This window comes from Rhinolophus sinicus, linkage group LG11, assembly GCF_036562045.2.
Source record: "Rhinolophus sinicus isolate RSC01 linkage group LG11, ASM3656204v1, whole genome shotgun sequence".
Classification (NCBI taxonomy): Eukaryota; Metazoa; Chordata; class Mammalia; order Chiroptera; family Rhinolophidae; genus Rhinolophus; species Rhinolophus sinicus.
This window is the reverse complement of record NC_133760.1, coordinates 6,469,661-6,493,595: the sequence shown is the minus strand read 5'-3', so window position 1 is coordinate 6,493,595 and position 23,935 is coordinate 6,469,661. Positions and strand designations below refer to the sequence as shown.

At 52.8% G+C, this 23,935-nt stretch overlaps 3 protein-coding genes across 4 annotated transcripts in view; all 3 read left to right on the top strand.

Annotated features, from left to right (window-relative positions):
• The window catches only part of GRIN2D (glutamate ionotropic receptor NMDA type subunit 2D), a 38,104-nt gene extending 32,773 nt beyond the window's left edge, over positions 1–5,331 (top strand). For both annotated transcript variants that reach the window (XM_074316164.1, XM_074316163.1), the window contains exons 12-14: positions 2,239–2,426; positions 2,611–2,843; positions 3,021–5,331. In XM_074316164.1, coding sequence (XP_074172265.1) covers positions 2,239–2,426; positions 2,611–2,843; positions 3,021–4,355 — 1,756 coding nt within the window. In that variant the 3' untranslated portion in view covers positions 4,356–5,331. The remainder of the gene's footprint in view (positions 1–2,238; positions 2,427–2,610; positions 2,844–3,020) is intronic.
• A 1,080-nt stretch (positions 5,332–6,411) lies between these two features.
• Positions 6,412–13,548, top strand: GRWD1 (glutamate rich WD repeat containing 1). The gene is made up of 7 exons (XM_019741541.2): positions 6,412–6,636; positions 6,822–6,939; positions 7,165–7,324; positions 10,706–10,919; positions 11,059–11,201; positions 11,339–11,536; positions 12,560–13,548. Exons 1-7 carry the CDS (start codon positions 6,450–6,452, stop codon positions 12,875–12,877), a joined length of 1,338 nt encoding a protein of 445 aa, XP_019597100.2. The 5' UTR covers positions 6,412–6,449; the 3' UTR covers positions 12,878–13,548.
• A 154-nt stretch (positions 13,549–13,702) lies between these two features.
• On the top strand, positions 13,703–23,220 carry KCNJ14 (potassium inwardly rectifying channel subfamily J member 14). Its single transcript, XM_074316162.1, has 3 exons — positions 13,703–15,556; positions 18,230–18,989; positions 20,771–23,220. Exons 2-3 carry the CDS (start codon positions 18,282–18,284, stop codon positions 21,365–21,367), a joined length of 1,305 nt encoding a protein of 434 aa, XP_074172263.1. The 5' UTR covers positions 13,703–15,556; positions 18,230–18,281; the 3' UTR covers positions 21,368–23,220.
• The last annotated feature ends 715 nt before the right edge of the window (positions 23,221–23,935 follow it).

Here is a 23,935-nt window from a genome sequence, read left to right as displayed (position 1 = left end):
AACTTGGGAGCAATTCACCTTTCGCCCTCCAGGGCATTTTCCTAAACCAAGAGAGACCTAGAGAGATTACAATTTGCCTGCAAGGCAGCAGTGCCCGCAGGCAGTTGCAGCATTTTTCTTGACTGTCTGTATCTGTTTCCAGACATCAGCTGGGATCTCCCTGCTGGTCAGGATCTATATAAAATTAATTCAAATGCCATTCTCCAACTGTGGTATGGTGAATGCCCTCCCTCAATTTCTACTCATTCTCAGCAGCTTTCTTTGCCCCACCCCCATGATTTTGCTTCTGCTGGATCCATTCAATGTGGGGAATCCTCTCTGTGTGCCTCCCCCTTTGGGGTGCATGGACTAATTCTGTCCTTTAATGTCTCTGCAACCAACCACATATACAAGGCATTTAGGTGCACGTATGTGAGTGTGGACAAGGCTTTACTGAAGGTTTGGGGACGCAGAGGTATTTATATCAACAGGCAGGCAAACAACTCAAGACTTCAGGTGACATATTTTTGTCTGGAAGACACTTTGCCTTCTCTGCCACCCAGCATCCAGCCACATGCCTGGACCTCTCTTGCTTTCCCCCGACCTGCGCTGTACAATACTATTTAAGTTTATTAAAATTAAATAAAATTTGAAGTTCCATCCCTTCACCACACTGGCACATTTCATGAGTTCAAGAGCCACGTGTCGCTGGTGGCTGCCATGTTGGACAATGCAGATAGAAATTTCCATGATGGCAGAATGTTCTTTTGGACGATGCTGGACTTGACAAAAACAGATACTTCCCTCTAAGAGCTAGTCTGGTGTCTGCAGTTAAGATGACCAAAATTTCACCCCATACAGATGTCATTAAAAAAATACATATGGAATTATATGCTATATGGGATCCCTGGACTAGTTTTTAAATTATTATTAATACACCCTGGACATCTTCACATGTCAGATCATAAACATTTATCTTATTTCATAGACTAGTTACATAGTGTTCTGTTGTGTGGATTCATTTATTCACTCATTCATTCTGCAAATTTTTTTTAAGGTTTTATTGGGGAAGGGGAACAGGACTTTATTGGGGAACAATATGTATTTCCAGGACTTTCTATTGGGGAACAGTAGTGTGTTTTTCCCAGGACTCATCAGCTCCATCCAAGTCAAGTTGTTGTCCTTTCAATCGTAGTTGTGGAGGGCGCAGCTCAGCTCTAGGTCCAGTCACCATTGTTAGTTGCAGGGGGCGCAGCCCACCATCCCTTGCAGGAGTCGAACCGGCAACCTTGTGGTTGAGCGCGCGCGCTCCAACCAACTGAGCCATCTGGGAGCTCAGCGGCAGCTCATTCACTTCATTCTAGTTGCTGAGGGCGCAGCTCACTGGCCCGGTTGGGAATCGAACCGGCAGCCCTGTTGCCCAGAGCTCGCACTCTAACCAACTGAGCCACCCATCCACCCCTATTCTGCAAATCTTTACGACCACCTTGTATCTGCAGAACCTGTCCTGGGTCATCGCCTGGAACTAGACGGACTCAGACCCTGCCCTCATGGGGTTCACAGTCTACTGGAAGTGGTTGAACCAAACAATCACAGAAATAAATGTAAAATGGCAGCAATTGTAGAGGAAGTGACATGCGGCAAGTGCCACCATGTAATCCATCTGTGAGAATTTATTCCAAATCCTGGCCCATCTTCCCACCAAGTTTTAGAAATAAGGGCCTCATGGGAGAATGCAAGCAAATTAAGATGGTGTGTCTGGGCCTGCATTTCCCGGTCTGAATAATGGAGATAATAGTTTCTACCTCATAGGAATGTTGTGAGGATTAAATCACTATTATAGTAGGGGGACACTGCCTGGCACAATTTAAGTGATCATTAGCATTATTATCGTATGTTTCCCTTTCTGAGCCTCAGACCTTGTCTTTAAAATGGAGAAGTATATAGGACTCCTTTAGAGGGCTCCAGAGAGGATTAAACTAGTAATTATTTCATTAACCATCACAGCCAACATTTATCCAGCACTTTCTCTGTGCCAAGCGCTATCTAACCTTTGCAACAACCCAAAGGGAAGTATAACTGTTATCCCCATTTTACGGATGTTGAAACTGGGGCACAAAGAGGTGCAGTGGCTTGCTCAAGAGTTCACCACTAGTTAACAACTGGAGCAGTTGGAGGATAGGGGTGACAGGGGTTTTGGGCTGGGCCATGAGGGCATCTGGGTGTGACTGACAATGCTCTTCTTGCACCGGGTCCCAGGAAGCTGGACGCCTTCATCTATGATGCGGCTGTGCTTAACTACATGGCCCGCAAGGATGAGGGCTGCAAGCTCGTCACCATCGGCTCTGGCAAGGTCTTTGCCACCACAGGCTATGGCATCGCCCTGCACAAGGGCTCCCGCTGGAAACGGCCCATCGACCTGGCACTGCTGCAGTTCCTGGGGGATGGTGCGGCTGCAGGGGTGGGGGAGGGGGGAGGGGGGAGCCCTGAGTCCCGGGGAAGGAAGGGATGTGGACCAGGACACCACGGTCTGAGGGAGGAGGCGGCTGGGGGCCTAGACTCCTATATCAGAGAAGAGGGTCTTCGAGGGGTGCCCGCAGAAGGTGACCTCTAATTCCCGCCTTTCCCCAGATGAAATCGAGATGCTGGAGCGTCTGTGGCTCTCTGGGATCTGCCACAACGACAAAATCGAGGTGATGAGCAGCAAGCTGGACATCGACAACATGGCTGGTGTCTTCTACATGCTTCTGGTAGCCATGGGCCTCTCCCTGCTGGTCTTCGCCTGGGAGCACCTGGTGTACTGGCGCCTGCGGCACTGCCTGGGGCCCACCCACCGCATGGACTTCCTGCTGGCCTTCTCCAGGGTACCAGAGAGACAGGGAGGAAAGGGTGGGATGGGGAAAAACAAGCAGGGAGGGGTGCCTAGGGATGCAAGGGGCCCGGGTCGAGGTGCGGAAGAAGAGGGAGGGAAAGAGGGACGCGAAAGGCAGGTGGTCCCGGGCCTCGCGCGCTGACCCCCGTCTCTCCCGCGGCCCCCGCAGGGCATGTACAGCTGCTGCAGCGCCGAGGCCGCCCCGCCGCCCACCAAGAACCCGCCGCCGCCACAGCCACTGCCAAGCCCAGCGTACCCGGCGGCGCGGCCAGCGCCCGGCCCCGCGCCCTTCATGCCCCGTGAGCGCGCCGCCGTGGACCGCTGGCGCCGCGCCAAAGCCGCGGGGCCATCCGGGGGCGCGGGCCTGGCTGATGGCTTCCACCGCTACTATGGCCCCATCGAGCCGCAGGGCCTGGGCGTGGGGGAGGCACGCGCGGCGCCCCGGGGCGCGGCCGCTCGCCCGCTGTCCCCGCCCGCCGCACAACCCCCGCAGAAGCCGCCGCCCTCCTACTTCGCCATCGTGCGCGACAAAGAGCCGACCGAGCCCTCAGCCGGTGCCTTCTCCGGCTTCCCGTCGCCGCCCGCGCCCCCTGCAGCCGCGGCCACCGCCGTCGGGCCGCCGCTCTGCCGCCTGGCCTTCGAGGACGAGAGCCCGCCGGCGCCCGCACGCTGGCCCCGCTCCGACCCGGAGAGCCAGCCCCTTCTGGGGACCGGTACCGGCGGTGCGGGAGGCGCGGGAGGCGGGGCCCAGGCTGCGCCCCCACCGTGCCGCGCCGCGCCGCCCCCCTGCCCGTACCTCGACCTCGAGCCGTCGCCGTCGGACTCGGAGGACTCGGAGAGCCTGGGCGGCGCGTCGCTGGGCGGCCTGGAGCCCTGGTGGTTCGCCGACTTTCCCTATCCATACGCGGAGCGCCTGGGGCCGCCGCCCGGCCGCTACTGGTCGGTCGACAAGCTCGGGGGCTGGCGCGCCGGCAGCTGGGACTACCTGCCCCCGCGCAGCGGCCCGGCAGCCTGGCACTGCCGGCACTGCGCAAGCCTGGAGCTGCTGCCGCCGCCGCGCCACCTCAGCTACTCGCACGACGGCCTGGACGGCGGCTGGTGGGCGCCCCCGCCTCCGCCCCCTCCTTGGGCCGCTGGGCCCCCGCCCCGGCGCCGAGCCCGCTGCGGTTGCCCTCGACCGCATCCGCATCCGCACCGCCCTCGAGCCTCGCACCGCGCTCCCGCTGCCCCCGCTCCTCACCACCATCGGCACCGGCGCGCCGCCGGGGCCTGGGACCTCCCGCCGCCCGCGCCCACCTCGCGCTCGCTGGAGGACCTCAGCTCCTGTCCCCGCGCCGCCTCCGCGCGCCGGCTCACCGGGCCCTCCCGCCACGCGCGCAGGTGCCCGCACGCCGCGCACTGGGGGCCGCCGCTGCCCCCCGCGTCCCACCGGAGACACCGGGGCGGGGACCTGGGGACCCGCCGGGGCTCGGCACACTTCTCCAGCCTCGAGTCCGAGGTATGACGCGGCCCCTGGAGCCCCACCGCCCCCTCGGTCAGCGCAGGCCACGGCCCGAGGGGGCACGCGCAGCGGACAGGACCTTCGTGGGGTGGGAAGGAAAAACGTGAAACACGCCGGACCCCGCCTGGAGCAGTGTCCTGCGCCCCCTCGCTTTGGGGGCACCGCGAGCCGGACGGGATTTTGTACCCCAAATCTCACCCAGCCTGAAAGCGAGGGGGCGGGGATCTCGGAGCCCACTGGACTTTTTTTAAAACCCGACAAGGGCTTTTTAACGTCACCAGATAGGGCGGGAGGTGGGGGGGGTCACACCTCACCCCCACGCCCGGGGCCGTGGCCCCCACATCACTGTGCAGCTCCCCGGCCCCAGCCACGCCCCCGGGGAAGCCTGTTTTTAACCTTTCACCCATCTGGACTCAAAACTGTGACACGCGTTCGCCAAACTGTGACCCTAGACCTTGGCCCCGCCATACAAAAATCCCTGACCCCAGACTGTGACTTCTGATCCCTACAAATGGTCATCCGACCCCAGACTGTGACCCCTGACCCCATACTGTGACCCGAACCCCAGACTTTACACCGACTAGACTGACCCTTGACGTCAAACTGGGACACCACCTCCTCCTTTTCCACCTTTGGTTGCTTTTCCCAATTTTGACCTAGGACACGCCCCCCAACGGAAGCCCCGCCTCCCCCGCCCCAACCTCCAGGGGCCAGAACTTCCCACCCTGTCGCACCTCACTACCAGCCCCAGGTGCCACCAAACACATCCTCTCCAACTCCAACCCTTATTTATGACCCCTCAGAAATGACCCAGCAGACCCCTCCCCCCAAAGCCTCCTCTTCCCAGATCTCCAGCAGGGTCTGGAGCTGGGTCGTGGAGGGGAGGGTCTGGGAATCCACACTCACCACCAAACTCCCTTCCCACTTTCCTGTTCCACATTGCAGTGTTTGGAATAAACCATGTTTTTATGCCTCGTCAGTCCAAGTGTGAGCTCCGTGTCTGTCTCTTAGCCCCCCCCCCAAAAAAAAAAAACTCGGGAGGAAATTGAAACTGAGAAAAGTCCCACAGAGAAAGAGGGCAGAAAGAGAACTAGAGCGAGAACAGAGACCCTGGGGGGAGGTGGGAGACAAAAACCCAGAAAGAGGCGGTGAGAAAGAACTCTAAGAAGAGAGAGGCTGAGAAGGGTGGGGGTGGACAGAGACCTAGAGATACGGGGGACAGAGAACTCAAGAAAGATCCAGGATTAAAACATTGTAGGATCAAGTCTAGGGTCCCATTTCTATGGCTACAGGCAACGAGGCTTGCTAGACTCCTAATAGCCTGTTCATGCAAGCGAAGAGTGTGTCTATTATATTACAGCCAATCCACATATTTTGAATATCGTTAATCTCACCAATGAGAATCTATTTCTAACATTTCATTATGCCAATTAGCCAAACCTCTGGTGTTGATGGGCCATGAAGACAGTTGAAGCACTTGTAATAGCTGCCTCCAGAGGGTAGACTTTCTGATTAAGTGCTCGCTGACCACGGCTGCAATGTGAAGTCCTGGTTAGGCAATTGACTCCCCGTAGAGGGTAGCCTGAACCGACAAACTTACGCATAATGTCATCCTGTTTACACAAAGCATTTTGAAGTAAATTAAAGCCATCATCAAAAGATGAAACAGGCTTTATGGGTCCTCAGGGAGCAGAAACCCACGCTCCTTGCCAGTAAGAGCTCTTATTTGTATACGTGAATAATCAATTAAATGGAAAGAAACGCTGGGAATCAAATGTGGAATATAGAGTTGAGGCTCGGAACTCCTCTAGTTGATGGGGAACACAGGCCTCCCATAGAACTACAACTCCCAGGAGGCCTTGCCACAGCTCCGCGCGGAGGGGGCAGTTTCTCTGTATGCGCCGCAGGCTTAGGTATCTAAACCAGGACGCCGTTACCTTAGTTCTCCTTCCCCCCCACCTTTCCCCACCGCCCTCTCTAATTGGTGAACTAGAAGGTTTCCAGGGTAACCGCGCAGCCGAGCTGATGGGGGAGAAAGATGGAACGCAACCCGGAAGTGACGCTATTAACTCGCGCCGGTGGTGCAAGGCTTCGAAAATGGCGGCGCGCGATCTTCGGCGGCGCACGTGTGAAACCGAGGAACCTATGGAGGCCGAGTCCCGCGATACAGGGTCCGAGGGCCCGGCCCAGGTCTACCTTCCCGGCCGGGGACCGCCGCTGCGTGAAGGAGAGGAGCTGGTCATGGACGAGGAGGCCTACGTGCTGTACCACCGAGCTCAGACTGGTAGGGTTGGGCGCCCAGATTCCTGGGACCTGACGAAGGAAGGGACTGGAATCCTGGGTCCTGAGGGGCTCAGGTCCTGAGCCTTTAACTTAAGAGGCGTTCTGAAAGAGGAGTGACATCACACTGGAGGGGGCTGAGATCCAGCTGTCCCATCCCAATTTTCCATCTCCTCCTTCCCTCCCCAGGCGCCCCCTGTCTCAGCTTTGACATAGTCCGGGATCACCTGGGAGACAATCGGACAGAGCTTCCTCTTACATTTTACCTGTGTGCTGGGACCCAGGCGGAGAGCGCCCAGAGCAACAGGTGAGTGAGACCTGAGGTTTTCCCAGGACCAGGAGTCCAAGTCCCCAGCCTCTTACAACCTCAAGATCTAGGAGTCTGAACCTCTCCAGCTCCCTCTTCCCCAGCACCCAGGAAGTAGGGCTTCCAGCTTCTGCCTCCCTCAGATCCAGAAATTGGGGTTTCCAGCCTCCCTTCTTCCTAAGGATCCTGGCATCCAGCGCCTTAGTCACATCACACTTTCCCCAGGTTAATGATGCTACGGATGCACAATCTGCATGGGACGAAGCCCCCACCATCAGAGGGCAGCGATGAAGAGGAGGAGGAAGATGAAGAGGATGAAGAGGATCGGAAGCCTCAGCTGGAGCTGGCCATGGTACCCCACTATGGTGGCATCAACCGAGTTCGGGTGGGTAACTAGAGTCCGGGGAACCTGTTCTGCATTCTCCCTACATTCACACTGCCAACCCCCACTCGCCATGTCCATACCGGCACCTCTTCATGACCTTCAGCTTTTGCGAAGACACCGGGTACATAATTTTATATATTAGTTGTCACTAGGTGTTATGGGGATTTTTTTTTTTCATGTTTTATACTTTTCATTTCCATTTCCTTTTGAAGATTAGCTAATGATAGTACATTAACACAGCTGCATTTAGGGATCGATCCTAATCAGCTTCAAGTTTGAAAAGAATTCAGATCAACTTTACCATCCTTTCCTTTATCAAACAAAATTCCACTTACGGCATTCACTAAAAAAATACTTGTCTAGGAAGAAATGGCTTTACATCATCCATCCTGATAGTTTCAAACAAAGAACAAACTTAACTAGCATAGTGAAATGTCAATATTCATCTCTGTAAAGGATTTTTAATTTTTCATAGTTTTAAATTTGCCTACTATATAAATAATGTATACAGAAGCTTTTTTGTAAACTGAAGAGTCTTATATAATTCTTTGATTCCTTAATGAAGGATATATACACTCTCAAATACTGTCTTCTACCAAAATTTCATTGAAGTTAAAAATTGGTGGGAGGGGGGAAGTAGAACTTAAGACTTAATTTCAACTATAGATACCAACTGAAGTTCTCTAACCCATTTGAAATAGTAGTTTTTTTCTGTTAACTAGTTATGTATGTATGATCCAGGTACAGGAAGAAGCAAGTTAGTAAATCAGTTTTCACCTAAAAAAAAAAAAAAAGTATGCCTTTTCTCTGCCCTTGGGCAGTTCTAATTTCCAGTCAGCCAGCCAGCTTCTGAATCTGCTATAAGCACATATGTGATCCACTGCTTGTCATTTTCCATGAAGACTTTACATGGACTAGAGAAAGGAATAGATAGAGCATTCAACTAAGATCACTAAATTGGCTATAGTGTTTCACATAACCAGTGTTTCTCACTTAGCTTATATGCATTATCATCGAGCCACCAAGAATCCGCTGAAAACCATACTATACCTAATATAAATGTATATTCCTTCTAGAACAATTGTTTTTTACATTGTAAACTATTTAGGCTATTTTATCATAAGGGACAGGTCCTTTAAAAAAAATCATAATAATGTAGTTTATTTCATAACAGCCAAAACTGTGTTAGACAAATCTCATTCAAGTGTGCTTAGCCCTGATAAAAATTCTTACAGATTTAGAGAAGACATAATTGTACTCTGCGGTTCTTGTAAGAGTGGTTCCTGTGGAAATGGTGGATAGCGTCACTGATCTGCAGCCACTATCTGTCATAGAATCTGTATGATAACCCATAGCCTCATTAGGAAAACTTAGAAGCACACTTCATAAATGAATGGTATATTCGACCTCACAGTGCTATGTGACATAATGCTAACTCCTAAGAGAGTACATGTCTTGTGCCTGAGTCAACACTGTTAAAAAAGGAAAATTTACAATACTCAAAGCAAAATGTAACTAATATGTTTTTGATGAAACAAATGAAAAAGGGTCATTAAAATTCTATATTACAGTATCTTTTCTAAATCCGTATTCTAGACCCTTACAAAGCAATGAATGATTTCCTTGTAATAAGCCTTAATTCATGTTACAGAACTCTCTTTCCTGTCATAGGAATGTTGATATTTCCTTTAGTTTTGGTTACACCACACTAAAAGGATAGCCAATGTTGGTTGATTCTGTCACTTCAAATATTTTGTTTTGTTCTTCTGTCCTTCTGTGAAACGGTGAGAGTTACAAAACTTACCTGATGTGAGGATAAAATGGAATAACATACAGTTATTCTAGGTGCTTATAGTGTGAAATACATGTTTTCTGTTATTCCTTAGGAACTGTCCTGGGCTGTCGGGTTACTTTTGTGTATCAGGCTAATAGCACCTGCTGAGAAGGTTGATGTGTGAATTCAATGAGATGACATGTGAACAGCACTTAGAGCAGTGCTTGGTCCATAGTTCTTGTTACCTGTTCCTTTAAAGTATTACCATGTTTCAGGTACTGTTCTAGACCCTGGGGATTTAACAGGGAGCAAAAGGTCTCTGGCTCCATGAAACTTACATGTTAGTGGGAGAAGGAACAAGAAGAAAGTAAGTAAATGTGTACCATGTCAAAGGTGCTAAGTGTTGTAGAGAAAAATAAAGCCAGGTAAGGGAGTTAAGGTATTCCTGGGTGGGACTGCTATTTTAAATAGCATGGTCAGGGAAGTACTCACTGATAAGGTGCCATCTGAACAGAGACCCACAGAAAGTGAGGGAGTAAGCCAAGGATATCTATGGGGAAAGATTTGCAGGCAAGGGAAACAGGTGCAAAGGTCCTGGGGTGAACTTGCCATGTTTGAGGAGTTTTGAAGGAAGTTGGGGACACCAGTGCATCTAAACCAGAATGGGCAGTGGGGAGAGATGAGATTTTACGGGTGGGCACGGACGAGACAGGCTGTTTAGGGCCTTGTAATCCATTATAAGGACCTGGCCTTTACTTGGAGAGAAGTTGGGAGCCATTAGAGAGTTTAGAGCAGAGGGAAGATGGGATCTGACTTGCATTTTAAAGGGATCCCTCTGGCTGCTGTGTTGAGAATAGGCTGCAGGGAGATCAGGGCGGGACAGTCTTACAGTAATTCAGGGGAAGGATGACATCAGTAGTAACCTGCGTGACAACACTAGAAGTAGTGAGAAGAGATTGGAAGTCGTGTGTTTTCAGTGGAACGAGCAGCATAGGTGAAGGGTGTGAGGGAGAAGAGGTAAGTCGAGAATAAGTCTTGCCGTTGGGGGCCTGATTGGGAATACCATGGAGGAGGAAGAGGTTGCAATCAACAATTAGGAGCTTGGCTTTGGTCTTGTGAAGTTTGAATGGTCAGTGTTATATGAACTGGGAATTCAAGAGAGAGGTCAGGGCTAGGGACTACTGGAAACCCTGAGGCTGAATGGGATCTCCTAGAGAGCAAATACACAGAGCCAGAGAGACCTGAGACCTGAAGCCTGTGACTCTCCAAGATGTACAGGGTTTCAGAGACCACGAGTTTGAACACACTCCCTGGGGCTGGTGGGAATTACAACCTCGATTCCCAGGAGTCTTGACGGAGAAGTGTGGTTTTCCCACCATCACTATCTCTTCCACAGAAGGGGCAGTTGTCCCAGGCACCAAGAAGGGGTCTTGCAGGCTGTGATCCTTTCCCAGAGGTTTCTGGTGGTTGTAGTCCCAGCCCTGGGAAAGGAGGTTCTGAGGAACTGCCTAGTTCTGGTTCTCAGGGATGCTATAATAGCAGCTATGGTCACCACCCTGAGCCTGCTGTCCCTCTCACCTCCCTTCCCCTTCTTCCTCCCCCTGCAGGTGTCATGGCTGGGTGAGGAGCCCGTGGCTGGGGTGTGGTCGGAGAAGGGCCAGGTGGAGATATATGCACTGCGGCGGCTTCTGCAGGTAGTAGATGACCCTCAGGCCCTGGCAACCTTCCTCCGGGATGAGCAGACCCGTGTGAAGCCCATCTTCACCTTCGCTGGCCACATGGGCGAGGGCTTTGCTCTTGACTGGTCTCCCCGTGTGTGTGGTGAGTCTTGGGGGTGAATACTTAGTCCTGGGGGATGGGAGGGAGCAAAGTCTGCAGCAGGTGTGGGTGCTAAGACTCCAGGTTGGGGAGTGAGCTATGACCAGCTGGGACCAGCTAGTTTCCTGACTCCCTTCCCCAGGGCGCCTGCTGACCGGTGACTGTCAGAAGAACATCCACCTCTGGACGCCTACAGACGGTGGCTCCTGGCATGTGGACCAGCGGCCATTTGTGGGCCACACACGCTCTGTGGAAGATCTGCAGTGGTCCCCGACCGAGGACACAGTGAGGGAGGGCTGGGAGCCTGGACCCCTGGGTCTTGGGGGAGGAGGGAGCTGGAGGCAAGTCCCAGTGACGGGCCCGCTGGTCTCTGGGGTGGGGTGGGGGAAACCCCGGGGTCACTCAGACTCTGCCTGGTCCAGGTATTCGCCTCCTGCTCAGCTGATGCCTCCATTCGCATCTGGGACATCCGGGCAGCCCCCAGCAAGGCCTGCATGCTCACCACTGCCACTGCCCATGATGGGGACGTCAACGTCATCAGCTGGAGCCGCCGGGAGCCCTTCCTGCTCAGTGGCGGGGATGATGGGGCTCTCAAGGTCTGGGACCTGCGGCAGTTCAAGGTACTTGCCCAGCTGGGCACCTGGGGCTGGAGAAGCTTCTGCTCCCAGCAGCCACTAGGAATTGTGGGTTCTCCCTCTTAGATAGTTTTGTGCACAGAGCTGGAAGGCCCTCTGAATTGGGGTCCAGACCCTTCAGGGTACAGATTAGGAAACAAGTTCAGTAAGAGGAAGGCTTGTAAGTACGGAGTCGCTCGCTGTACCAGCTGGAAAGCTGACAAGACACTGGGCAGCAGCAGAGACTACAACCCCCACCTGCCTACGGGGGAGCCATGGATTTTACAGTATCAGCTGATAGATGGAGCCCAGCTCACTCACTGCAGGAGAGGAAACTGAGGCACAGAAAGGACAGGAGCAGACAGACATTATGGCCTTGCTACGAGTTGACTTTGTAGAGCTGAGAGGGGCTCTGGGCAGGAGAAATTGCTTCTGGCATGCCTCTGGACAAAGATATCACTTCATATCACTCTGTGCCTTCCCAGGGCCACCATGGTATAATCTTTTCTCTCCTCCAGTGTAATGGGTTCTCTAGAATCAGCCCTGGAGAAGCTTCTAGGAATGGATTCCAGCCCCCAAGGCAGGTGTGTGGTCAGGTCACATGGCCAAGTGGATTGACCATTGGAATTTGAAGCCACTTCTCTAAATTAGAGACTCCATCCTCCGCAGCGTCTTTGCTTAGGAAAATGCCTTTGTTCTTTGCATCGGCTGCCTCTGGAGCCTGGGAGCCATCCTTCTGCCCCCTTTCAGGCCATAGAATCAGCAGGGAGAGCACTTAGAGAACCACCCCCTCCCTAGGAGGGGCTTCTTTGCAAGTGAAACCACAGTTCCCAGCAGCGCCTGGGACATGTATGCCTTTGTTACCAGCTGTACTTTGCCATCTGTCCCTTCAGAGAATTTGGGCTTGTGGGGGCTCATGGGTGGAGCCCTGGTTGAATTCTAAGGCTGGAGAGAGGTGGGGACTCTGCCTGGGTCACCCCAGGAGTCAAGCGGAGGTGCTCAGAGGCCCTGACTCCCATCTTTCCACAGTCTGGCTCCCCAGTGGCCACCTTCAAGCAGCATGTGGCCCCCGTGACCTCCGTTGAGTGGCACCCCCAGGACAGTGGGGTCTTCGCAGCCTCGGGTGCAGACAACCAGATCACACAGTGGGACCTGGCAGTGGAGCGGGACCCTGAGGCAGGCGACGTGGAGACCGACCCTGGGCTTGCGGCCCTCCCCCAGCAGCTATTGTTTGTGCACCAGGGCGAGACAGACCTGAAGGAGCTGCACTGGCACCCTCAGTGCCCCGGGGTCCTGGTCAGCACCGCCCTGTCCGGCTTCACTGTCTTCCGCACCATTAGTGTCTGAGACGGCCCAGCAGCATCTGTCTGGCCTTGCACTTGGTTCTGAAGTTGAAGTTGGTTTCCCTGAAGGTACTCATTCAGATCTCAGCAGATCTGACCACCACCAGTCACCCTCCAAAGGAAGGACTTCGTTTGGCCCATTGGCCACCATGATGGATTCTGTTTGACTTACTATTCTTTGAAAGGACTTGGTTTGGTCCAGTGACCCCTCTCACCAAAGGATATGGTTTGACCCATGACCCTCTAAAGCCACTGGCTTTGACTCCAGTGACCCTCCCACCCAGGGACTTGGTTCAGCCCAGTGACCCTCCCCACCACCTGTGAGGACTCTTGGCCCATTTTTCATGTGGGCCTGGTGTGGCCCATGGTGCTGTGGATATTTTGTCAGCTGTGGCACTTTGACCCTTTATTCCCTCTGCCTCAAGACCCAGTTTTGACCCTTGGTCCCCCCTAGGGAATGCAAGTACTTTACATGGCTAGACCAAATTTGAGAGGTGGGTTCCTCCAGCAGAAGTAGGTTTTGCCCCTTGTCTTCCTGCCAACTGGGTTTAGCCAAGACTTCCCAGTGGGGGGCAGCGTGGGCCTTCTCCCCTCCTCCCTGTGCTGTGATAGGCGCTGTGGGTGGCGGGAAGTTGGGGGCTCCTGACAGACAGTAAAAGACCAGGATAGGCCTGCTGTGTGTGAGATTTCCTTCTGGCCACTTCCCTATGAGGAAATGGTGGAGGAGCAGGAATCGGGCACCTGCTCCATGCGGTCCAACCCTCAACCTATTGGGTGCTACCTGGTGTGCCTTCCCTAAATTGTATTCCATCTGGAACTCGGGGTCTTGAGGGTATCTCACCTGTGTCCCCCTCCCCACATACACTTTTTAAGGCTTCACCTCAGGAGGAACCGGGGAGCCCCCATTTCTGTCCTTCCATCACTGTCCCGTTTATCATGATCTCACCATTTCTTTGTTCCATCATCCGTGTCCCCATTTTTTTCTGCCCCACTTGTATCCCCATCTTCCAGTGTCTCCTGGCCCCATGCTCTGTCTTCCTGCCTCCTCCCCCTTCTGTGTGTCTACTCTGCCATCATCTCTCCAGCCTGCTTGGGCTGTGGCCCAGACGCCTGCCTGGCCATCCTCCCTGGCTCCCCCTCTGCGGCTGAGCTGGCCCCACCCCTTACCCTCCCTCTGGGCAGGCTTCTGATCCGCCTGTGGACACAGGTCGTGTGTCCGGCACAAGGCCCCTGGGGCTAAGGACAGACGACAGCCCCTCAGCACCCAGAGAGGAGCCCCGAGCCCCTGGCAGAGGACATGGGGGTGGGCTGCCCCTATAGGTATGTGCCTCCACTCAGGCCCTGGGCGGGAGTCCTGGGTCTCAGAGCCATCCCACCCTCATCCTCCTCACTTGGGCGTCTCTGCCCCAATATCCCCCCATCCTTACTGTTCCCCCTCAGGAAGGTCCTGTCTTACCCTCAGTGACAGAGCCTAGCAGCCCCAGAAAAATGTCTCCCCACAGGTTTGGTGTCTCCAACTCTGACCCCCTCTCCATTTTCTGCTTTTTTTCACTCTCTCCCCTCCTCCATCTCAACAGAGCCTCCCTTTCTTATCCATCTCTGTCTCCTCCATTGGTCTCTGTCTTCGCAACTCCATTTCCCTGCGGTTCCATTTCCTAAAACTTGTCTCCACTTCTGTTTTCTAATTGCTCCTCACCTGCCTGTTTCTGTCCCCCACTCTCTGGGCCTCTGTCCTCTCCCTCTGGGTCTGTGTCCCTTCCCTTTCGGTCTCTGTGCCTCTCTCCTTGGGCTGCTGTCCCCTTTTTTCTTTTGGTCTGTGTACCGCCCCCCCCCCCATCGCTGCCCCTCCCTCTCTGGGTCTCCATCCTCCTCCCTCTGGGTCTCTGTCTACCCCCATCTCTGTCCTTCCCTGTTTCTCAGGCTCTCTCCCAGCGTCCCTCTCTTCCTGCCCAGCTCGGCCTCTGTATCCTTGTCTTTCCGCAGTCTGCCCTCCACACCCCTCCCCTGTCAGTCTGCCCTCCAACCTACTGCCCAAACCCCACTGGGAGGTAAGGGGGAGAGGGAACACCCAGGGTCTCAGGGTAAGTGTGTAAAAGTGTTTCTCTTTGGGGGTAAGGAGGTTGGGTTTGGGGGTGGGGCTTCTTGGCCCCAGATTAGACAGTGACTTTGACAAGAAGTTAACACACCTTAAGCCCCATATCTCCTTTATATGGAAACATTAAGCTGCTCTCGCAGGTCAGGGGGAGGATCAGGGGAGGACTTCAGGCTCTGGAGCCTTCTGCCTGCCACTGTCCTGCCTTTGCTGGGGAAGGGATGCCCTGAGCCCAAGTCGCATCCAGCCCTGCCAGCTGGGCCATGTTGGATGAACAAGGCCCCCTGGAGGTGAAGCTGCCCCCCCACCCATCTGCTTTGTGAAATAGACACAGTCACATCTGCCTCACAGGGCTGAGTATGGGACTCGATTTAGGAGGTTGTCCTGAGAAAGACTCAGGACCCAAACCGGCGCCCCACCCCCACGCCAGGCCTCTGATCTGGTTCACAGGTTAGGGAACCAACCTGTGAACCGGGACAATGACTTTGACCTCATAGCACCCTGAGCAGTCAAGGAGAGCAGCGAGGTCTGGTGGAGTCCAGTGGACAAGCTGCAGACATCTGAGGAGCTCATCCTGAGGCCCAGGACATAGTAGGTGTTCAAGAAACAGGAGCATGCTTGATAAGGTTGTCCATGGTTTGGCACTCAAGCTTTGGTATTCAAGAAGTCTGCTGGGAGTCCAGGGTTTGCCATTCCCCAGCTGAGGGACCTGAGTCAAGGGATGGACCTCCAGCTCAGTTTGCTTTCTTGGGAAAAGCAAAGTCTCCAGGTTTGTGCTTAGAGATAGGTGAGTGGGTCCGAGGAAGTCCAACCCTGGGACGGGCTGGGTCGGTGGGAGGCCAGCCCGCCTCTCCTTACCCTGTCGTGTGTGGCTCCTGAGAGGGGACCTAGTACATAGTGGGGTCATCCAGGCAGGGGAGAACTGCATACATGGAGGTTGGAGCCTGGATTCTGACCTCAAACCTTTCCCCTTCAGACTAGCCTCAATTTCCCCTTTTTGGAAGGACAATCTCTAAACCCAGGGTAGTTAGGGCAAAAAAAATTGGGGTACATCGTGGGTGCTGGACAGCCAGGCCCAGTGCACTCTGACCTGAGCCACAGTTTTGCCTCTGTGGGATGGGGGTAATAAACCCCCAGGTGGCAGGACTGTCCGGGTGGTCATGGACAGCAGATGCAGAGCTGGGGAGGGTGGGGAACAACCACTGGTATTGAACTTAACTAAACAGTCTACTACTCAGATGGAGTGTTCCTGGCTCTGCCAAGAAACCCATGAGGATCCCAGAGCCTGACATGGGCACATAGTACATAGGTGCTTGGTAAATATTGATGCAACCGATATGCAAAATATTTCATCCCTAGCCCAAACAGGTCCTGGAGGGTCCCTCCACCACAGTGCCAGATGTTAACTGCTGCTGCTGGAGGGTGATGAGGTCTGCAGGTCCATCCTCCTTTGTTCCCTCCTCTCCTCCACCCTGTTGAACTGCTGAGATTCCCTCCATTTCACAGATGGGGGAACTGAGGCTCAGAAAGGGATGTGATTTGCCACCAGTCATATGGCTGCTAAGTGGCAGAGCCAGGATCCAACCTAGAATTGCCTGATTCAAAAGCCTAAGGTCTTTCTTCTGGATCTCTCTTCCTTTCACGGTGGCTGTTTTTTATCCCTATCCCACAGATGAGTAAATAGAGGCTCCAGAAAAGGAAGCCAGTGGTTCCAGAGCACATAGTGGGTCAGCATCTGAGCCAGGATTGGGCCCTGGGTCTATGTGACTCGAAGGCCCTTCCTGACATTGATGAAGTCCAACTTCCCCATTTTACAGTTGAGGAAACTGAGGCTCAGACTTGCCCAAGGTCTGAGGATCAGGGTAGAGCTTTTTTTTTCCCCCCCAGTGGCTTTTAGTATATTCATGGAGTTGTGCAACCATCACCACAATTTTTAGAATATTTTTATCTCCCCAATGCCCTATGGCTCTATTATCCCCCAATCCCCCCATCTCCTCAGTCCTAGGCACCACTAGTCTACTTTCTCAATGTCCATTCTGGACATTTCATATCAATGAAGGTATACAACATGTAGTATTTTGTGATTGGATTCTTGCACGTAGCATAATGTTTTTAAGGTTCATATTGTAGCAGGGATCAGAACTTCATTTATTTTCATTACTGGGTAGTATTCCATTGTAACGTGTGGATATACCACATTTTATTCATTTATCAATTGAGGGGCATTTGGATTGGTTCCTACTTTTGACTACTATGAATAATTGTGCTATGAACATTTGTGCACAAGTGTTTGTGTAGATATTTTATTTCTCTTGGGAAATACTTAGGGGTGGAATTGCTGGATCACATGGCAACCCTGTTTAACCATTTAAAGAACTACCAGACTGTTGAGGGTGCCAATTTCTGCACATCGTTGTCAACACTTATTTTCTGGTTTTTGTTTTTGTGTTTTCTATTATAGCCATCCTAAGTTGGTGTGTAGTGGCTTTGGTTAGCATCCATGATGGCTAATGATGTCGATTATCTTTTCAGCTACTTGTATATCTTTTTTTTGAAGAAATGTCTATTCAGATCCTTTGCCTATTTTTAAATTGTTTTGTCATTTTATTATTGAATTGAAAGTACTTTATGTATTCTAGATACAAATTTCTTAGATATGATTTACAATTATTTTCTCCCATTAATGGGTTCTTTTCACCTTGTTAGTGTCCTTTGAAGCCCAAAAGTTAACTTTGATGAAGTTCAATTTATCTCTTTTTCCCCTTTTGTTGCTTGTGCTTTCTGAGCCTGTTTTTGAACCACTGGTGACCTCAGGGCTCCACTTCATCTTCCCATGCTGAATCCATGTTGACAGGAAGTTATCCCTTACTCCTTGGCCTCAGAACTAGTCTCCTAGCACTCAAATCCAAGCTTCCTGAGCTGTGACCTTGGACAAGTTAAATATTCTGTACCTTAGTTTCCTCATCTGTTAAATGGGGTAATAATGTCTAAAGTGCGGTGAGGCTCAAATACATAAATTCAGGTAAAGTGCTCATAAGTGCCTGGCACTGTATAAATATTGGTTCTGATTATTGTGTTTGTGATAAGTATCTCCTGTCATTACAAGTATTATTGTCATTGTTGATGCTGTACTGTTCTTTCAAGGTGAGTATCCTTCCACACATTTTCCAGATGAGGTCGCTGAGGCCCACAGAGCATGCCTGGCCCATGAACCCACCCATTCCTGACTCCTCTGACATTGCTGCCCATATCTTGTCACTGCAGGTTTGGGGTGCCCGGCCCCCATTAGGCCAAGTGGAGGGGGTGCCCCCGCCCAATGGGCCTGGCCAGGGCCCTGCGCCGCCTCAGCGGCGCCCTGGAGTCGGGGAACAGCCCAACAGGCGATGACGAGGAGGCCGGGCCAGGGCTGTGTCGCAACGGGTGGGCGCCTTCCTCACCGACAGTGAGGAGGCGCCGCGGGCGCTTCGTCAAGAAAGATGGCCACTGCAACGTGCGCTTCGTGAACCTGGGTGGCCAGGGTGCACGCTACCTGAGCGACCTGTTCACCACGTGCGTGGACGTGCGCTGGCGCTGGATGTGTCTGCTCTTCTCCTGCTCCTTCCTCGCCTCCTGGCTGATCTTTGGCCTGGCCTTCTGGCTCATCGCTTCGCTGCACGGCGACCTGGCCGCCCCACCACCGCCCGCGCCCTGCTTCTCCCAGGTGGCCAGCTTCCTGGCCGCATTCCTATTCGCGCTGGAGACGCAGACGTCCATCGGCTACGGTGTGCGCAGCGTCACCGAGGAGTGCCCAGCCGCCGTGGCCGCCGTGGTGCTGCAGTGTATCGCTGGCTGCGTGCTCGACGCTTTTGTCGTGGGCGCTGTCATGGCCAAAATGGCAAAGCCTAAGAAGCGCAACGAGACGCTGGTGTTCAGCGAGAACGCCGTCGTGGCGCTGCGTGACCACCGCCTCTGCCTCATGTGGCGCGTCGGCAACCTGCGCCGCAGCCACCTCGTCGAGGCCCATGTGCGGGCCCAGCTGCTGCAGGTGGGGGGCCACCGCGGTGGCCAGCTACTGCATGGGGAGGCAGGGAGGGACCCTTTGCGGGGTGGGGTGAGAGCTCCGCGGGATTGTGGGAGATGTAGGCCTATGAGCGAGGTGTGCATAGGGCCTGCAGGGTGCGTGGACTACAGTTCCCATCAGTATCAGGCAGGGACCTTCCCGTCGACTTGTGGCCTGGGGTTGGGTTCTGGAGCAGTTGTAGGAGATGTAAAAACCCAAGAGAGGTCTCTGACCAGCTCTTCCTGCAGGACTAGCCTTGAGACAGATTTTGCGACATAAAGAGCTTCCTGGGGCTTGAGGATGAGCCCCCTGTGGAAGTGGGAAATCTAGACCTGAAAGTACCAGTCTTGGCCTGTAAAGACTGTGAACTACAATTCCCAGAAGCTTCTAGGGACAGAGAAAGTGGCCCGATGTGGTGGTCTGATGAGATAATGTAGTTTTGCCTGTGGTGTAAACCCTCAGGTTTACCATTCCCAGCAGCCTATGACTTGAAGCCAGGCCCCTGTGGGATTGTGGGAGATGTAAGTTCAACGTCGGAATGCAGCTCACACCTAAGGAGCTGCGGAACACGATTCTCCATGGCCTCTGGTCATGGGGACCTGCAGCCTTTGTGGGAGATTTCATTCCCCAACTCAGTGGTCCTGTCTCTCCCACCAGCCTCCTGCTTGGAGTAATACAGGGCTGGGGGTGGGAAACTCTTGAATTTTAGCTTCTCAACCAAAACAAATGAACAAACAACAAAAAGCCAAACTACAACTTCCATTGGCTCCTGGAGTTGTAGCTCCCTCTGATGCTCTGCAAAAGGCACTTTAGTGTTTCTAGAATTGTGGTCAAACTGCCCAAACAAATTCTGGGGCAGTAGCTAGTTACCCTTGTCCAAGTAGACACTTAGTGCCCTGGGCTGAGGTTGGACCTGAATGAGAGGGAGGACAGGATGGTGGTAGGTAGGAACCACAGCTCCCAGCAGCCTCCGGGCTCTCTGGGAGACAGCTGGAAGAGAATGGGTCCCCACCCCACAACTCTGTCTCCTGCTTGACTGAAACACCAGGATTCATACCGGGAGGGATACTGTCTCTCCCAGAAGTCTGTGGGGCACTGACAAGGCCTGGGAGGCCGGTTTGGAACCAAGGGGTAGGTGGGGTGAACCGGCCAATACCTGGCCTGGGGACTACATACCCCCACCATATACAAACATACATACACACAAGGGGGTGCAGGGCTTGTAGTTGGGTTGAAGGTGGGTGGTGTGCGAGGAGCCCAGGGGCTAGCCTGAAGCAGTGGTGGAACACAGGATGTAGGACCTAGAGTGTCTTGGTTTATCTGTGGTGAAATATTGAAAGCCATTTTTCTCTCCCTCTTCTCCAATTGCTGGTCGGATGTCATTCTTCTGTTTCTTTAACTTCGTCTCTGCCTTGCTCATTTCTGTGGCTCTATGCCAATGTCACTCTGTCCCTCTCTTCCTCTCTCCCATCTTTCTCTTCCTTGGGTTTTATCCCTAAACCCTCTCTGAATCTCTGTCCATTTCTGTTTATCTCTGGGTCTCGGTCCCTCTCTATCTCTGTCTCTGGGTCTCTGTCCCCTCCCCCATGTCCTCCTCTCTTTCTGGGTCACCATCTTGCACCTCCCCAATTCTTATACTCACCCTACCCTCACCCCTGATCTCTGCTCTCCTCTTTCTCTGCATCTCTATTCCCTTCTATTACCATCTCTGTCTCCTTTCATCTCCATGCTTCCTGCTGTCTTTGGACCCATGCCTTTGGCTACAGCCTCGAGTGACCCCGGAGGGTGAGTACATACCACTGGACCACCAGGACGTGGATGTGGGCTTTGATGGTGGCACTGACCGCATCTTCCTTGTGTCTCCCATTACCATCGTGCATGAGATTGATTCCTCCAGTCCTCTGTATGAACTAGGATGTGCTGAGCTGGCCCGGGCTGACTTTGAACTAGTAGTCATTCTTGAGGGCATGGTTGAGGCCACAGCTATGACCACACAGTGTCGCTCTTCCTATCTCCCTGGTGAGCTGCTCTGGGGCCATCGTTTTGAACCAGTCCTCTTCCAGCGTGGCTCCCAGTACGAGGTCGATTATCGCCACTTCCATCGCACTTACGAGGTCCCAGGGACACCGGTCTGTAGTGCCAAGGAGCTGGATGAACGGGCAGAGCGGGATTCCCACAGCCCCAAGTCTAACTTCCCTGGCTCTCTGACTGCATTTTGTTATGAGAATGAACTTGCTCTGAGCTGCTGCCAGGAGGAAGAGGAGGAAGAGGAGGCCACGGAGGGGGATGAGATGAAGACAGAAGATGTGGCTGCCAGCCCCTGCGTACTCACACCAACGCTGGCGCTGCCCCTGCCCCCGTGATGTCAGCTGGTGTCCCCCCATTCTTACCCCCTTCCCAGAGGCAGCAAGATGGAGAGATCAGGTCCTCTCCTGGGGTAGGGGCAGGTGTTCTCCAAGACGGACAGGTCTGCTGGGTGAATTATTAGCTGGTGAAGTTCTGCCATGCCTAGTGGACTCACTTGATCTTAATTAATCTACATTTTGTGCTCCCTCCTGAGATCCTTTTATCAGCCTGATTCCTGAGTCTCACCAGAGCTAAGGGATCCAGAACTCTGGACCATCTGAGAGTGAAGGGCTGGTGGTTCCAGATTATTCTATATGGCTGGCTTGGGTTGTTGAACAGGGTCAGGAATCAATGGTATAGACCACCTCTGGAGGACGAAGTCAGCACTCTAGAGCAGCAACAGAGAAAAAGTTTATAGGTCTGGATCGACCTATAGATTCAAGGGACTGTTACTTCTAGACTCAGCCAACTAAGTAGCAAATCACTTTTTCCTAGACCACCTAAGGAGGGAAAGTTATGGAATGCCCCAAGAATTCAAGACTGTCTTGATTGACCAAAGACAAGGAATGTCTTGACCAAAGTCAAGAAAAGACCTGTGGTTCCAGAAAACCCATATTTTGAGGTTCTGTGAATCTAGATTGACCAGAGGCAAGCACTGGTGGTTCTAGAACAGGTTTGACCTAGAGAGAAGAACTACTCCAGAAACTAAAGAGTAATATTTCTAGAATGCACAAAACAATGGAGAGTGTGGGTCTAGAAGAACTAAAGTGACAGATTGGGAGTACTTGATAGTAGATAATTCCAGACCACTAGCTGTAGAACATTGAAGCAAGGGCATAATCAATGCTTCTAAATGATCCACAGGGTTTTTCTTTTAAGTGCCATTCTAGAATGTCCAAAGGAATCAAGATTCTGTGGCTCGAGATTGATCACAGAGTCAAGGAAGGAGTGGCGATTCTAGATGTCTGAGATTTACTGATTCCAGTTTGCCCAGTGTAGTTGAGAATCCTAATGATTCTAGATGACTTCTTTGTGGTTCTGTAATGCCAAAATGAACCAAGGCTCCAGGGATCCAGAGTTGTCCATTATCAAAACCTGGAAGTTCTGATCAGCTCTTAGTTCTAGGAGGTGGACTCAGGACTTGATAGGTAGAATTTCTGGGCTGACCTAGAAGGTGAGGGCCCAGGCAAGACCCTGTGGGTAACAGGGCTAGTTATTGGGCAAGGGAAGGGAGAGGCCCCAGGCTGGCGAGTCTACAATGCTCTGGATTCTGCACCTAGTGATGTATGTCTGTTTCTTAAAAATGTTATATATATGTGTATTATATATATTATAAATACTGATACCTATCTATTTTTCCCAAAGGTTCCTAAAGAAGGGTTAGAAATGGAGCTTGAGCTAATTCGAATGGAGTCCTTTACAGGATTGGGAAGCTTTGCTCTAAATCCCAACTCTGCCCCAATGTACTGGGTGACTTAGGGCAAATCACTCCCCTCTCCTTACCTCAGTTTCCCCATCTGTTAAAATGGGGCATTGAAACGTCTCCAAGGAACTTTCAACCAGGATGATTCCTCAATTCACTGAGGGTTGGGTAGGGGTCATAGAGATTTCCCAGCTCTCCCTGGTGCTAGAACACATAGCTTTCCATGGGCAAGTGGTATCAGAGATGCTCTTGGAGGCCAGCTCTGAACTTGGATTTCAGAATGACAGGGCAGGCAAAGGGTAGTGAGGGCTGTGGTTGTGGGCTGGAGTCACCTCTTCCCTGGTCCAGCTTGGGGGGGCAGTGGAAGGAGGAGGTAGCTCTGAATGCCAGGGGAAAGTATATGTTTAGGGGAAGACTTGTCCCCCAGATTAAACCACTGGGAGCCTTTGTGGTATGTCTGTGACTGCTGCTGGGGCATGGGTCCTTGGGCCTGGTCCCTGCCCATGCTGCTATCTATCTCAGTGTCCAGTAGACTGGGAGCTAGCCGCAGAAGGAGCCAGTGCCAGGGAGGACACGTTCCCACCCCTGTGTCCCAGGACTGAGAATGGGCACTTGCACATCAGTCTGCCCAAGTGCTGCACCAACCCAGGTCCCCCGTCTGGCTCCCTCATCTCCCTTTATCCCTCAGAATCGTCACATAATAACCAGATGGGATTGATTATCTGGCTGCTCTCCCAGCTCAGGGTGTCTATCTGGGGTAGGGACTGGGGACAATGGAAACAGGGATGGAGAAGGATGGAGATGAAGGGACAGGAAAAAGGTTCTGTTTGGAAGGAGAGAGTAGAGTCAGGGATGGCACAGCCTGGGTTTCCACTAGAAGGGCAGGGCCTGGGCCACTCATAAAGGTCAGTGAGGGGATTAGGAGGTGCTGTGTCTAATCTGTCAGTTTAACCAGGTCCTGGCCCTGAATCTGTCCCCACCTGCCTAGCCCAGCGGCAGCGAACAAGGACGAGGCCCAGACACCACCTCAGACCCAATTTCGGACCTGCCCGTGACAGGGGTGCCCAGGTTCTCCATCCAGGCCAAGATCCTGCACCTGCTTTGCCTGCGAGAAATGAGAATGAGAGGCTGGGAGGACTCAAATGCGAGAGGATTCTGAGGC

Bases quoted from the DNA above. Each gene is read 5' to 3' on its own strand.
- GRWD1 (XM_019741541.2), top strand. From the start codon at position 6,450: ATGGCGGCGCGCGATCTTCGGCGGCGCACGTGTGAAACCGAGGAACCT. The intron at 10,920-11,058 runs GTGAGTCTTGGG...TCCCTTCCCCAG, and splicing joins CTGGTCTCCCCGTGTGTGTG to GGCGCCTGCTGACCGGTGAC. The intron at 11,537-12,559 runs GTACTTGCCCAG...ATCTTTCCACAG, and splicing joins GGGACCTGCGGCAGTTCAAG to TCTGGCTCCCCAGTGGCCAC.
- KCNJ14 (XM_074316162.1), top strand. From the start codon at position 18,282: ATGGGCCTGGCCAGGGCCCTGCGCCGCCTCAGCGGCGCCCTGGAGTCG. The intron at 18,990-20,770 runs GTGGGGGGCCAC...CTTTGGCTACAG, and splicing joins TGCGGGCCCAGCTGCTGCAG to CCTCGAGTGACCCCGGAGGG.